General features: G+C 39.6%; 1 protein-coding gene across 1 annotated transcript; it reads right to left on the reverse strand.

Moving 5' to 3' along the window:
* Positions 1–8: 8 nt before the first annotated feature.
* Positions 9–9927, reverse strand: cpsf4 (cleavage and polyadenylation specific factor 4). Its single transcript, XM_062036261.1, has 8 exons — positions 9513–9927; positions 9337–9387; positions 5049–5201; positions 4864–4959; positions 3028–3121; positions 2869–2935; positions 623–778; positions 9–523 (listed from the first exon to the last, which is right to left on the reverse strand). Exons 1-8 carry the CDS (start codon positions 9613–9615, stop codon positions 455–457), a joined length of 789 nt encoding a protein of 262 aa, XP_061892245.1. The 5' UTR covers positions 9616–9927; the 3' UTR covers positions 9–454.
* Positions 9928–14573: the final 4646 nt, after the last annotated feature.

A 14573-nucleotide genomic window follows, 5' to 3' on the forward strand; every position in this document is an offset into this window, starting at 1 on the left:
TGTGTGGTAATTAGTACAAATCTGACTCATTTTAGAATGGAACATTTATTTACACACTAGGAGAGAATGTCCGGACATCATGGCATCAGTTGTGGTGTTTGAACTATACACTTTTGATCATGATTAGTTTAGGCAGTGAGCTACTTCCAGGGTTTGAACTGTTCACAAAATGTGCACCAAGGCTAATGCAAATACAGCTAATAGAAGAAAATGTCATCTCACCGCCATACTAAAGATGTCAAATCATCTGAGAAAAAGTGATATCTGCGTATAAATTTGGTAGAAAATTCCACTGGGATATCCCACGTGATGAGTGACCATAACATCTTGAGCACAACGTCTGAAGGCCAAGACAAAAGTGTCTCCGCGTGTATGAAGATGGCACACGTGGCTTTTGTCAGTCTTTCACTTAGGACTTCAGCCTCACTTGCAGGTCTTCACTGCAAATCAAAGGTCACTGTCCACTCAGGAACGCAAGATGGCCTTTATTGCACTTGTTGGCATAGTGGCCCTTTTCTCCACACTGCAAACACACAGAGAAATCAAATAGACTAGTGTCTATGGATTTTCTTATAATTGTACAATAGGGAGAAGAAGCATAGAAGGTCATTAGATGAGTCACCTTATAGCAGGTGACCTGGTCCAGTGGCCGAGGACCTCTGCCTGAAATTTGATTGTTGTGTTGATTCCCACCCATGGAGAAGTGGTTATGCGAACGGTGGCCTTGGCTGGCCAACTGAGCTGAAGGGAACGACGAGCGGCCCATGGATAACCCCATCTACAGGAAGAGAGCAGCAAGCAAATATTTCACATAAGCGTTATGGATATTGGACTTTGAAGTGAAACTTCATAATGACCCTAATTTGACATTTTAACATTGGGTGGAGTCTACCCTTAAATGTGGGCGTTCACTGTCAATTCTGGTCTTCCGCGTATTCTCCCATCCACTTAAGTACTTTTGCTTTTCCGCGCCTCTGAGCCTGGAGTAAGTCCAGCGCCATGGAAGGTGAGCCATTATATTACATGTGAAGTTTGGATGCAGAGTGTACACCACACGTATTGAAACGATGAAAGGAACTTCCAGAAAAATGTAAAATCTTTTGAGATTGCTTCACCTGGAAACATCCATCGATATTAGGATAAATAGACCATAATGCCACTGAATTAACAATCAAATATCTAAATACACGTCGTCGTTTTGTTTGTGTGGCGACAGCAGACTGCTGTTTGGGACATCCTGGTATTAACGGATGTTCAGCGCGTGCAATTTCATCTGGACTGTGACCATTGAACTACGACTATTTAATAGAAAACACATACATAATGTAGCCTCCTCCATCAATTGATTTTTTTGACATTAATGTCAAAATGTCAGCTGTCACTCTCCGACTTGCGCACACACACAAACACACAGTTGTCCATGCAAGCCACTCTTGACAAGCTCTTAGCATAACAAGTAACATCAGAATGCTTATAATAAGAGGTGAATAAAGTTTAATCTACGGAAGCCTGGAAGAAGATGCTGATGTATCATGCATACACACACCACGGCGTGGCTCAGTTGGTAGAGCAGCCGTGCCAGCAACCTGAAAGTTCCAGGTTCGATCCCCACTAGTCACTGCCGTTGTGTCCTTGGGCTAGATACTTTACCCACCTGCTCCCAGTGCCACCCATCCATTCATTTTCTACCGATTTTCCCTTTTGGGGTCGCGGGGGATGCTGGAGCCTATCTCAGCTGCATTCGGACAGAAGGCGGAGTACACCCTGGACAAGTCGCCACCTCATCACAGGGCCAACACAGATAGACAACATTCACACTCACATTCACACACTAGGGCCAATTTAGTGTTGCCAATCATACAACCCCCAGGTGCATGTTTTTGGAGGAGAACATGCAAACTCCACACAGAAAGATCCCGAGCCCGGGATTGAACTCAGGACTACTCAGGACCTTCGTATGTGAGGCACATGCACTAACCCCAGTGCCACCCACACTGGTTTAAATGTAACTTAGATATCGGGTGTCACTAGAGCTTTGAGTCACAAGAGAAAAGTGCTATATAAATATAAATCACTTCACTACATTGCCATGGACATGCACTTTCTCCAGACTTTAATCCCATTGACATGAGTCCCCAAGTAGAGGCCCGTAACTCTGTACCCAAGAACCTCAATAATCCGAGGGCAGAAGAGCAAGATGTCATGCCTCCACAGACAAAATTTTGGTATAAATTTAGTCAAACGGTTGTCTCTATCAGAGGCACACAGGCATGGAACACACAACAGCTCATATTAGAAACTGTGCCAGCTACCCAACCTTAAAAAACCCCCACTAAATCAGTGGTTAAAAACAAACCTGTTCTATACCCATGTGTAATGTGCACACTTAGTTGTTGTATGTTGACTTGTTTTTATTGCTAATATTTATTGTAAGTTATCTTGTAATGTATGTATGATGTCTGTAAATGTATGTCTGTTTTAATGGTGCCTGCCTCGGGAGAAAAGATTCAATTTAGCTATTGTAGCTAATTCCAGCGTATTTACTGTGATGCTTTTGCTCATGTGTTGATCTATATGCATTGTCCTAATCAAATAAAGTTATTCAATTCAATAATTTGATTAATGCTTGACAAGTTATTGAATCACTGCCATTTTTTGTTGTGGTATATTCACCAATTTTGCTTCCTGAAATAGTTCAAGATGAGGAAATCCCCCTGACATGCTTCTATATAAATGCCTTACGGTCATGATGTAACATTACTATAGCGTGAACTTTTTCCACAAATCCCAAACTTTTTGTAACCATTTGTGTGTGGTCAGGATACCGATATCCTATTCATCTCGTGTTTGTGTTTGAGCAGGTCTCACCTTTGCCTGACTCTGAATTTGTTGCTGCAGAGGAGGCTGCTCAGTGATTGGTAATTCAAAACGAGGGCTGAAGAGAAACAAGATGACATTTCAGCCTAAAAAACTGCATTTTAACATCCAGTGTATACATTCTTATGCTGAACACAAACTAGAACATACTGCATAAATTTGCAAGATTTTCCCTCTGGACAGAAGCCAACCAGGTAGTTAACGCAAATCACTCTTCTTGTGTGTCTGTGTCTGCAGTCAGGGCCTGAAACAGAAGGATAAAAAAAAGGTAATTGCATTAATCTGTTCTTTGCTGAAGAGCATTTACTTAATTACACAAAGGTTTGGTCTTGTCGGGGATCAGGCAGTTCATTGGACAGTGGGAATGCAGCAGAAATGCAGTAATACTTGGTAAAATACACAGGACAATGTGTGTTTGCGTGTGTATGTGTGTGTAGGTGTAGATTAAGAAATATGGCCAGCACGAGCATTGAAGTTGAAAGACAACATTTTGGAGAAACAACAACTTCATTCATCTCGTCGGATATTGCATGTACTAAAAACCTCTACGGACACTTTTTGTTCAAATCATATTTGAGTTTGTGGATGAAAACTTTCTGTTCCGGAAATAATCATTAACGTGTCCTCGTGTTGGCCCACATTATTGTACACTAGCTCTAATACAACTGCACTTTGATGTATATAATAATTAAAATAATAAGTTATTTGAGGTTTTTTTTTAAATAAATAAAAAATGGGGTCACCACTTGCTGTTTGCTAAACCCATGGTGGGAAGCACTGGTGTCCACGAGTGATCAACAAATAAGAGGGTATTAAACATTTAAAAGTAGGAGTGTAATGATTCGTCTTAACATTGATTCGATTCAGAATTTGTGTTTGCCAATATGATTGAGGGATGTTTTGTTTTTTTAGACTGAAACAATTCAGTGAGTTGAAATCGATTCAGTAACGTCTTAGCAAAAAATTAAAAAAAACAAGCAGTGTGACTGTGAAATAAATACTGGATACTGGACACTGCAGGTGAAGTTTCTTATAATCCTGTTATTTCTTGAAAGTGAAACTACAGTAAACAACATTTTAACAGTAGAAATTCCTGCTAAATAAAGTTATATCCGCCATATCCATTTTCCATGCTGGCGTCGCAGATGAAGGACAGCATCCCAGGTGTGCGGGAAGCATATATGCCCCCTCATCCCTGTTGATGGTGTTGGCCCCTCACACTTCCTAATTTCTATAGCCTCCTTGATCCACCTTTACTATTTCCTTCTTTCTGACGAAATTAATTTTCCTTGGCTGCGAGTTGTTGTGTTGTAGCTTAATGTTGTTAAGTTCCGGAAATCGGTGCGTCACTGTAACTTCTGTTTTGTCGGTCATGTTTTTTTGTGGCTTAAAAGTTGTGATGCGGCTTTATATCATTGTTTTGTCATTTGTCTTTGCTGTGGTTTTGGCAATTGTGCTGTTGCTGAAAGTTTGTGTTGTGATTATTGATATTGTCTTGTGGCGTTTGCATTTGTTATGACCTTTCTCGACCACCGTAGCTATCCGCCACTTTTGTTTTGATGACGCCACAGACGGGCACAGACTTAACATTTAACGTCCTTTTTATTAAAAGCGCTAAACTTCATATAAAGTCTGTCGTTCTTAAATCCAATGTTTTCCTTTTTCTAATAATCAATCCATTCCCTTTTAAAACTAACTTGGATCGATACCTAACTTCCGAAATGCAAACTTGCCAAGCACAGATCGATGTAGTTGAATATAAATCGATATATCAATTAATCGTTACACCTCGTTAATTTGAAAGAAAAGTCTCATAGTATTCAATACACCAAATATATTTACTGCAGAATGTGTTTTTTGCTGATAAGCAAAATGAAGAACTATGAGAGGAAAACAGGTTTGTACACCCAAAAAATACAACGAAACAGAACCCAAAACCGAAGCCAGTGTGGAAATATGACATTTAGTAGGTGTCAAAGAGCCTACCGTGTTTGCAGAAGCCTCTGTCATACCAGGGACAGTCCTTGATCTTCGACTCAGGATCAATGTGCAGGAAGGGACATTCCTTGTTGCTACACTCACCTACAGGACACAACACAGATAATATAAAATCAAACATCAACATAGTAGCTGTACTCTTTTGGAACAATGTCCAGGTCGTGCGAACGCACCAAATTTAGAGTAGAAGTAGCATTCAGGCATCTTAGTCATGTCATATTCGTGAAGGAACTCGCACTGGTCTCCTTTCTTGCAAAGACCTCTGAGCCAATGTTTGCACACCACCGTCTTCTCTCCACTGATGTGCCGAAAAGGACACATCCCACCTGCAAATGAAGAGTAAACAAAAACAAAGGATATTTGCATTTGGTGAGTGTATGTCTTCAGAAAACCAGTAAAGTTTGCGGATGACTACGGTGGTCGGACTCATCTCAAAGGGGTACGAGGCAGCCTACAGAGAGGAGGTCTGGAAGGTGGAAGACTGGTGCTCAGAGAACAACCTTGCTCGGAACACCAAGAAAACCAAGGAGATCGTCGTCAATTTCAGGAAACACAGCACTGACCTAGCCCCCCTCTACATTAAGGGTGAGTGTGTGGAGAGGGTCCACACCTTCCGGTATTTTGGCATCCTTTTTTTCCCCTCGGCCATCAGGCACATGAACAATAACAAGATCTGATAGCTCAGTTACAGCTCTTTTTATGACCTATTCTGTGTTATATGTGTTTTATGTTGCACGATTGCACCAAGAAAAAATCCTAGTTTGTGAACCCGTTCTCAAACAATGGCAATAAAAACTATTCTGATTCTGATTCTGACAACATCTCTTGGTCAGATAACACTACTGCTATCACTAAGAAGGCTCAGCAGCAGCTGCACTTCCTGAGAGTCCTCAAGAAGTACAACCTGGACTCCAACCTGCTGCTGACCTTCTACCGCTCATCTATTGAGAGCCTGCTGACATACTGCATCACAGCATGGTACGGCAGCTGCACCGCTGCAGACAGGGAGAGGCTCGAGAGAGTGGTAAAGGCAGCACAGCGGATCATCGGCTGCCCTCTCCCCTCCCTGATAGACATTTACACCTCCCGCTGCCTCAGCAGAGCTACCAATTTTATCAAGTACAGCTCCCACCCTGGCTTTGACCTGTTTGACCTGCTGCCCTCAGGAAGGCGCTACAGGGTCATCAGGTCTAAGACAAAAAGACTCAAGAACATTTTTTTCCCTAAAGCCATAACCACGGTGAACTCTCATAGGCACTGATTTTATAGTTTGGCAGCTCTCTGTGTGCAATTTTTACTTCCCACCCACAGTCTGAATGCTTCTGTATATATGTACAGTATATAGTATAATACTGAAACAACACATTCAGAACATTCGTTCTCAGAACTGGACTGTGCACATTACCTCTTTTTGCACTATTTTTCTTTTTCTTTCCTTCCTATGTTTTGCATATTTGTAGACCCTCGCACTGATACTGGAGTTGCTTTTAATTAGGGCGGGTTTGTCTCTGTGCGATATAGAAAATGACTATATCGTGATATTTGAGAATACGTTCTCACGCAGTTGCTTTTAGCTGCGGGGCATTAAACTGCATGCGTTTCTCACTCTTTCCTGTCTCTCCTTCTCACAGAGACTTTAAAACAAGCGCACTTTCTTACATACGTCACATACTGTCACGTGAGCAACGTCAATGGTGTGGTTTGAGTGGTAATACGAGAGAAAGAAGGTGCTTATCTGGGGCCGTATTTATCAAGCGTCTTAAGAGTGCCATTTTATACTTAAGTCCTGAGAATTTGCGAAATTTAGTCCTACTCTCAAACTTAAGAATAAAAGCTATTTATCAACTTTCTTAAGTCTAAGAATCACTCCTACTCTCCACGATATTTAAGCGACCTTCAGAAGTGTCCTAAGTGGTTAGGAGTTGCCAGCGGGGGATGGCACTGAGGCAAGAGAGACGTGTGCGAACGTTCAGGGAGCGGAAGGATGTCCTGGCTTTGTTTGATGACGAGCAGCTGATAAAACGGTATCGTTCAGACAGAGCGGGTATTATTTTTGTCACAGATTTAATAAGGGGCGTCATCTCATCAGCAACATCACGCAGCAGGGGCCGTATTTATCAAGCGTCTTAGAGTGCCATTTTACACTTAAGTCCTGAGAATTTGCGAAATTTAGTCCTACTCTCAAACTTAAGAATAAAAGCTATTTATCAACTTTCTTAAGACAGAGCGGGTATTATTTTTGTCACAGATTTAATAATTTTCGATTCCTTGTTGATTTCTGCATGTGGCTGCAGTGGGCTAGTATGTATAGAGCCACCCACACCAGTTTCAAATTAGTTGCCTAATTAATGAATTGGAAAGAAAATGTTATGACAGTAGCGTATGTGTGAGGTGAGTGACGTCAGTGAGTGTGTGGGCGAGAGAAGAGAGGGAGCGGTAGCGTGAGTGCGGGCAGGGACTAGTTTGTTTTGTATTATTTTGTAGTTTATTGTCAAAATATACACTCCCATTGTCCACTTAAATATTTCTAAGATATTTATTTATTCTTAGACAAGGGATTCCCTTCCGTGATTGGTCATTTCTATGGACACAGAAATGACGTCACCTAAAATTCAGTTTACGGCACATAGTAATGTCGTAATTCAGCTCTGAGTGTGACACTTAAGATTCAGTCCTACACTTCGCCGAAAGTGTGAGTAAGACGCTTGATAACTAACTTTTAAGTGCAGCTTTCAGCGAAGAATTTATTTACTCTTAAGTCAACTCTTAGCAGACTTCTTAGGAGTAATTCTAAGAAGCTTGATAAATACGGCCCCAGAGCTTTCACAGCAGAACTAAAGGTCATCACAATGCTTCGATATCTCGCCACTGGGAAAATGCAACAGTGTAACGCTGATGGTTTGGGGAAGAAAGGGAAACATTTATTTTTGATTCATTGCCAATATTGTTTGTTTGTTTTGTATTATTTTGTAGTTTATTGTCAAAATATACACTCCCATTGTCCACTTAAATATTTCTAAGATATTTATTTATTCTTAGACAAGGGATTCCCTTCCGTGATTGGTCATTTCTATGGACACAGAAATTACGTCACCTAAAATTCCGTTTACGGCACATAGTAATGTCGTAATTCAGCTCTGAGTGTGACACTTAAGATTCTGTCCTACACTTCGCTGAAAGTGTGAGTAAGACGCTTGATAACTAACTTTTAAGTGCAGCTTTCAGCGAAGAATTTCTTTACTCATAAGTCAACTTTTAGCAGACTTCTTAGGAGTAATTCCAAGAAGCTTGATAAATACGGCCCCTGGTAACAAATGGAGGAATAATTCATTCCCAAGAAAAACAGCACGTCCATCGTCTGACGGTGGTTTGGCTTCAAACGGGAATACGTCTTTACATGTCAACATCTCCGTTCGGTGCCACACCAACTAAATACCGAAGTAACTATTTCCACATCAACACCGTAGGACAAATACTATTTGATATGCAGCTCATTTTTATGTGACATTTATTGAAATATCTTGTGTCATCATGCACAAAAGTGCACTTATAGCTTGTTTTAAAATGTCTCTGACAATCTTGCACTTTCTGTTTTGGAGATGACATGAATGTTTGTGCCACTGCTTAGACTTAGACAAACTTTAATGATCCACAAGGGAAATTGTTCAACACAGTAGCTCAGTTACAATGATGGAAAGTGTAAGGATGGAAAGGACAATGCAGGTATAAATAGACTAATATAGCGATAAAAAAAATCTAACATATATACGAATATATACATAATGTGTACAGAATAATATATGTACAGATATATTATCTTATGTCTATAACATATATACAATATTTACCAATGACCATGTACAATATTACAGTATATGTGACAGCAGCAGCATAAAATAGAGAGTAGATCCAGCAGGAAATAGAAACATTAAAACAAAGAGAAGTAGCTAACATGTCAGGTATCAGGTAATAGGCAGATGTCATCTATTGCTGTATGGCGAGTGATTATACAGCTGGATGGAGTGTGGAATAAAGGAGTTCTTGAATCGCACAGTGCGGGAAGGAAGCTGGAGGAGCCTGTTGGAGTATGAGCTCCAAATGCTTAATAACTGTTTAATAAATACACTTTTGCTAAATTGACTTAGTTGTGATTCCCTCTCTGCATGAAAGTTTAAAATTAGCATATATTAATGCAGTATGAACAAGAATGTTTTAATGTAGACACATAGAATCATCATACTGCTGTGATTATATGTATCAAGTGTTCATTCAAGGAAGGCTAAGGCAAAATATCGAGATATATATCGTGTATCGCGATATGGCCTAAAAATATCGAGATATTAAAAAAAGGCCATATCTCCCAGCCCTACTTTTAATCGCATTGTACCTGTGTATAGTGACAATAAAAGGCATTCTATTATATTCTATTCTGAATGTGGCTCATGGTGTCTTTGTGTTTACCTTTCACGCACTCTTCTCTCATGAAGAACTCGCACACAGCGGAGCCGGATTCTGAGGGGGAAACATAGTTCAAGTCTTCATATAAAACAGAAGCAGCAGTCTTCATGGGGTCTGCACATAGTTGGCGCCCCCATCGTCACCTGCTGCTAGGTAGCAGTTAGCATAAGAGCACTTACTGTCCATGCCGGGGAACGGCAGAGGCTGAGCCCCCAGCTGCTGCTCCACGGCAATCTCCAGGTCAAACTTGATATGGTCCACGTTAGCCAGTAAGTCCTGCATGTTTGCTTCTGTTCTGTCCCGCCAGCAAACTAAATACTAAGCTAGCTAACTACTATTGAGCTAATTAGTCGGTCATTTCTTCAACAGCCACCGACCAAAGCTAGCCAGGCTAGCCCTTAGGCTAAAGACACCACGTAAATAACAGTAAAACGACTGCTGTATTATGTGAAACAAAACAGCCGGAATGGTTTAAAAGTTAGTCTTTTTTGTCACGGAACGTTTCTTTACGCTGTTGCTAGTTGAGACACACGAGAGGCGCGCACAATAACCTTTGACCGAAGTGACGTCATTTCCGTTTCCTCGGAGGGAGCGTTTCCCTTGAAGTTGATGTCAGGTTCAAAAACTGATGACATCTATTAAACAGACAAGAAGCAAGGAATCATGCAGAGACAGAGTTAAATTTTGCTCAACGAGGAGAGACATTATTGGGCTGTACTCTAGTTACAGATCCAAACTACGCTCTAAAGTCCTGCCTGATTGATTGATTGAAACTTTTATTAGTAGATTGCACAGTGAAGTACACATTGACCACTAAATGGTAACACCCGAATAAGTTTTTCAACTTGTTTACGTCGGGGTCCACTTAAATTGATTAATGATACAGATATATACTATCAATTATATACTAACATCATAATACAGTCATCACACAAGATAATCATCAGAGTATATACATTGAATTATTTACAATATTTACATTATTTACAATCCGGGGTGTGGGATATGGAGGGGGTGTTAGGTTTGGTTGGTATCAACACTTCTGTCATCAACAATCAGCATCAACAATTTTATCATCAGAGAAATGGACATTCAAACAGTGTAGGTCTGACTTGGTAGGATATGTACAGCAATTAGTGGACATAGAGAGAGAGATATCAGAAAGCATAAGAAAAACATTTGATTATTAACAATCCGAGGAGGGTGTTAGTTTAGGGTTGAAGTTGCCTGGAGGTGTACTTTTATTGCGGTTTTGAAGGAGGATAGAGATGCCCTTTCTTTTATACCTGTTGGGAGCGCATTCCACATTGATGTGGCATAGAAAGAGAATGAGTTAAGACCTTTGTTAGATCGGAATCTGGGTTTAACGTGGTTAGTGGAGCTCCCCCTGGTGTTGTGGTTATGGCGGTCATTTACCTTAAGGAAGTAGTTTGACATGTACTTCGGTATCAGGGGGGTGTAGCGGATTTTATAGACTAGGCTCAGTGCAAGTTGTTTTACTCTGTCCTCCACTCTTAGCCAGCCCACTTTGGAGAAGTGGGTAGGAGTGAGGTGTGATCTGGGGTGGAGGTCTAGAAGTAACCTGACTAGCTTGTTCTGGGATGTTTGGAGTTTAGATTTGAGGGTTTTGGAGGTGCTAGGATACCAGGAGGTGCATGCGTAATCGAAAAAGGGTTGAACGAGAGTTCCCGCCAGAATCCTCATGGTGCTTTTGTTGACCAGAGAGGAGATTCTATAGAGAAATCTCGTTTGTTGGTTGACCTTTTTGATTACCTTGGTTGCCATTTTATCATTTTATGCCCACGTGCTCCAGTATTTATTTGGAGGTCCCTGGTTACATCACTGAAGCTGCTGCTGAAGGAATGGGGGTAATTTCAGCGGCCCCAGTTAGACATAATATATGATTATTCAGAAATGCAAATGTGCTGACACTCGTGATATTGCCCTGTCTCTGCTTTGTCTGCGTCACGGTACTCGATGTTCGGGCTTGGCAGTCAGCAGGCCGAGTCTGGACACAACACTGATACGAGACGACTCGCAATCTTTTGGATTGCCAGCTGTCCCTCTGCACAGATAGAAAAGTACAACTTCAGCACAATTGTAATAACTATAGCAACAGCCTTTATAGCATAAGAGTTGTGTGATAACTTACATAATTATTCTAACAGTTGATAGTTTGTAAACAAACGCAACATACATTTGTTTTGGCAGAGGTCGGCCGCTGCCCCGAAAGGGACAAGCGGTAGAAAATGGATGGGATGGGTGGATGACTTCATGATTTCAAATTATTCATAAAATATTGGAAAAACGGCTAAAAAAGAGAAAATAAACTAATTATTGTCTTCATTGGAGTAATTGAAGATGTTTTTTGTATTTGTTTTTATTTTGTTTTTTATTTTTTGTAGTTTTTAAAAATTGCCAATTTTAATTGTGCATTTGACAACTGAAAGTGTCTTATCTACATTTTTTTATTTTAATTATGATTTTTTTCATAATGATTTGATTTGATAAGTGTCTTATCTACATTTGTTTTGGCAGAGGTCGGCCGCGGCCCCGAAAGGGACAAGCGGTAGAAAATGGATGGGATGGGTGGATGGCTGAAAGATAATTGTATGGAGATGTCCCTATTTACTGTAGGAGAGATTTAATTTGGTATATTTATGAAAGGTAACAACATAGAAATGATTAGTAATATTACGATGTTGCAAGCAAAATATTTTGTACATGAAAGTCCATTTTTGAAAGTAAAACCCAAATTCTCCCATTGGATTAATGATTTCAAATTATTCATAAAATATTGGAAAAACGGCTAAAAACAGCTGGCAATCTTTTGGATTGCCAGCTGTCCCTTTGCACAGATAGAAAAGTACAACTTCAGCACAATTGATAATAACTATAGCAACGGCCTTTAAGCATAAGAGTTGTGTGATAACTTACATAATTATTCTAACAGTTGATAGTTTGTAAACAAACGCAACATACATTTGTTTTGGCAGAGGTCGGCCGCGGCCCCGAAAGGGACAAGCGGCAGAAAATGGATGGGATGGGTGTATGGCTGAAAGATACTTGTATGGAGATGTCCCCATTTACTGTAGGAGAGATTTAATTTGGTATATTTATGAAAGGTAACAACATAGAAATGATTAGTAATATTACGATGTTGCAAGCAAAATATTTTGTACATGAAAGTCGATTTCTGAAAGTAAAACCCAAATTCTCCCATTGGATTAATAATTTCAAATGATTCATAAAATATTGGAAAAACAGCTAAAAAAGAGAAAATAAACCAATTGTCTTCATTGGAGTAATTGAACATGTTTTAGATAAGCCCATTTTTTGTATTTGTTTTTTATTTTTTGTAGTTTTTAAAAATTGCCAATTTTTTAATTGTGCATTTGACAACTGAAAGTTTCTTATCTACATTTTTTTATTTTAATTATGATCTTTTTCATAATGATTTGATTTTATAATTTACATTTTAATTAGAATTATCTTCATGATTATCTTGTAGTTATCTGTAAAGCATTTTGAATTGCCTTGTGTATGAATTGTGCTCTATAAATAAACTTGCTTTGCCTTTCCTTGTATGGCAACAAATCAAATTAAAGTATAACATTTATTTTTTAATGGAGCACATTTTCTTCTACATTTATTGTGCATTAATGTTAATTTCTATTCAAATTCAGTGAGACCCAGTAAAATTAGTCGAATACTATTTACCCAAAAGTATTGCACGTTACACAAAATGCAGAGAATAAAAACAATAATGAGTATCAGAAACACATGTCACAAATAATAAAATTTATGGATTTGGTGAAATTAAAAACTGCAAATGCAAGAAACTGTAATATTTTAAGCTAGAAAGAACCTGCTGTTGCCAAATATACAAACATAGGGCAGAAATGGAAAATATAATTTGTGTTTTTGATATTCTACTTACTGTTCTATAGTAAATGCTGATAATTGTGAAGAAACGCCAAACTGGTTTTCATTGTTAGACTTAGACTTCCTTTTTATTGTCATTCATATTTGAACTTTACAGTACAGATAAGAACGAAATTTCGTTTCATTAGCTCATTGTAGTGCAGGATAAAAAAGCAATAAGGTGCATATATAAATAGGTTACTGTACAGATAAATATATTGCACTTTTTCATATACACCCATGTTTATGGATGTATGTTATATTGTCTTTTTTATTCCAGCGAGTTAATCCATTTTGGGGGGAGTTGAGGGGATAATTATGATGCGTTCAAGAGTCTTACGGCCTGAGGGAAGAAGCTGTTACAGAACCTCTGCTTCGGAGACTGCGGAACCTCTTTCTAGAGTCCAGCAGTGAAAACAGTCCTTGGTGGGGGTGGGAGGAGTCTTTCCAGATTTTCTGAGCCCTGGTCAGGCAGCGGCTTTTTGCGATCTCCTGGATAGGAGGAAGAGGAGTCCTGATGATCTTTTCCGCCGTCCTCACCATTCTCTGGAGAGACTTCCAGTCTGAGGCACTGCAGGCTCCAGTCCAGACAGAGAGGCTGTTGGTCAGCAGGCACTCTATAGTGCCTCTGTAGAATGTGGTGAGAATGGGGGGGGGAGCTGTGCTCTTTTCATCCTACGCAAAAAGTGCATGCGCTGCTGAGCTCTTTTTACAAGCTTCCTGACTGTAACAGAGAAAACAATATTTGCTATTCTATTACAGTAAAAAACACTTGCTTACTTATTGAATAATTACCATTTATCTTCATTAGTTTTGTTTTTCCCCTCCATTTCCATCATTCCAGTTGCTTCGGTTGCTACAATTAGGGAATTTACAAAGCAAGTTAGTTTTTCCAAGAAAATAGATGAAAACATTTTTGTTTGAAAAAAATGCCAAGCACAGTAACTTTTGTTTAAACCCTAGTTTCCACAATATGTGAAAGGCTCATGCAAATAAATGCAACACAGAAGGTACCAGCAATGGAGTAGAGATACACAGGATGTGTATTTACTGTTGCAAGAATCGTTTCTCACCTATACCAATAAAGGTTAATATATGGAATTTAAAAAATATTTGTGTATTTTAAACCCCAGTCAGTGACACAAATTCAACTGAAAAAGTGTACATTCTGAAGAGTGGTGCACCAATGGTTAGTAATTACTGTTCACAAGCTAGTGTCCTCCCGCTCCCAATAAAATATCTTTGGGGCGGTATAGCTCAGTTGGTAGAGCGGCCGTGCCAGCAACTTGAGGGTTGCAGGTTCGATCCCCGCTTCC

The sequence above is a fragment of the Entelurus aequoreus genome, linkage group LG25, assembly GCF_033978785.1.
Source record: "Entelurus aequoreus isolate RoL-2023_Sb linkage group LG25, RoL_Eaeq_v1.1, whole genome shotgun sequence".
Lineage (NCBI taxonomy): Eukaryota > Metazoa > Chordata > Actinopteri > Syngnathiformes > Syngnathidae > Entelurus > Entelurus aequoreus.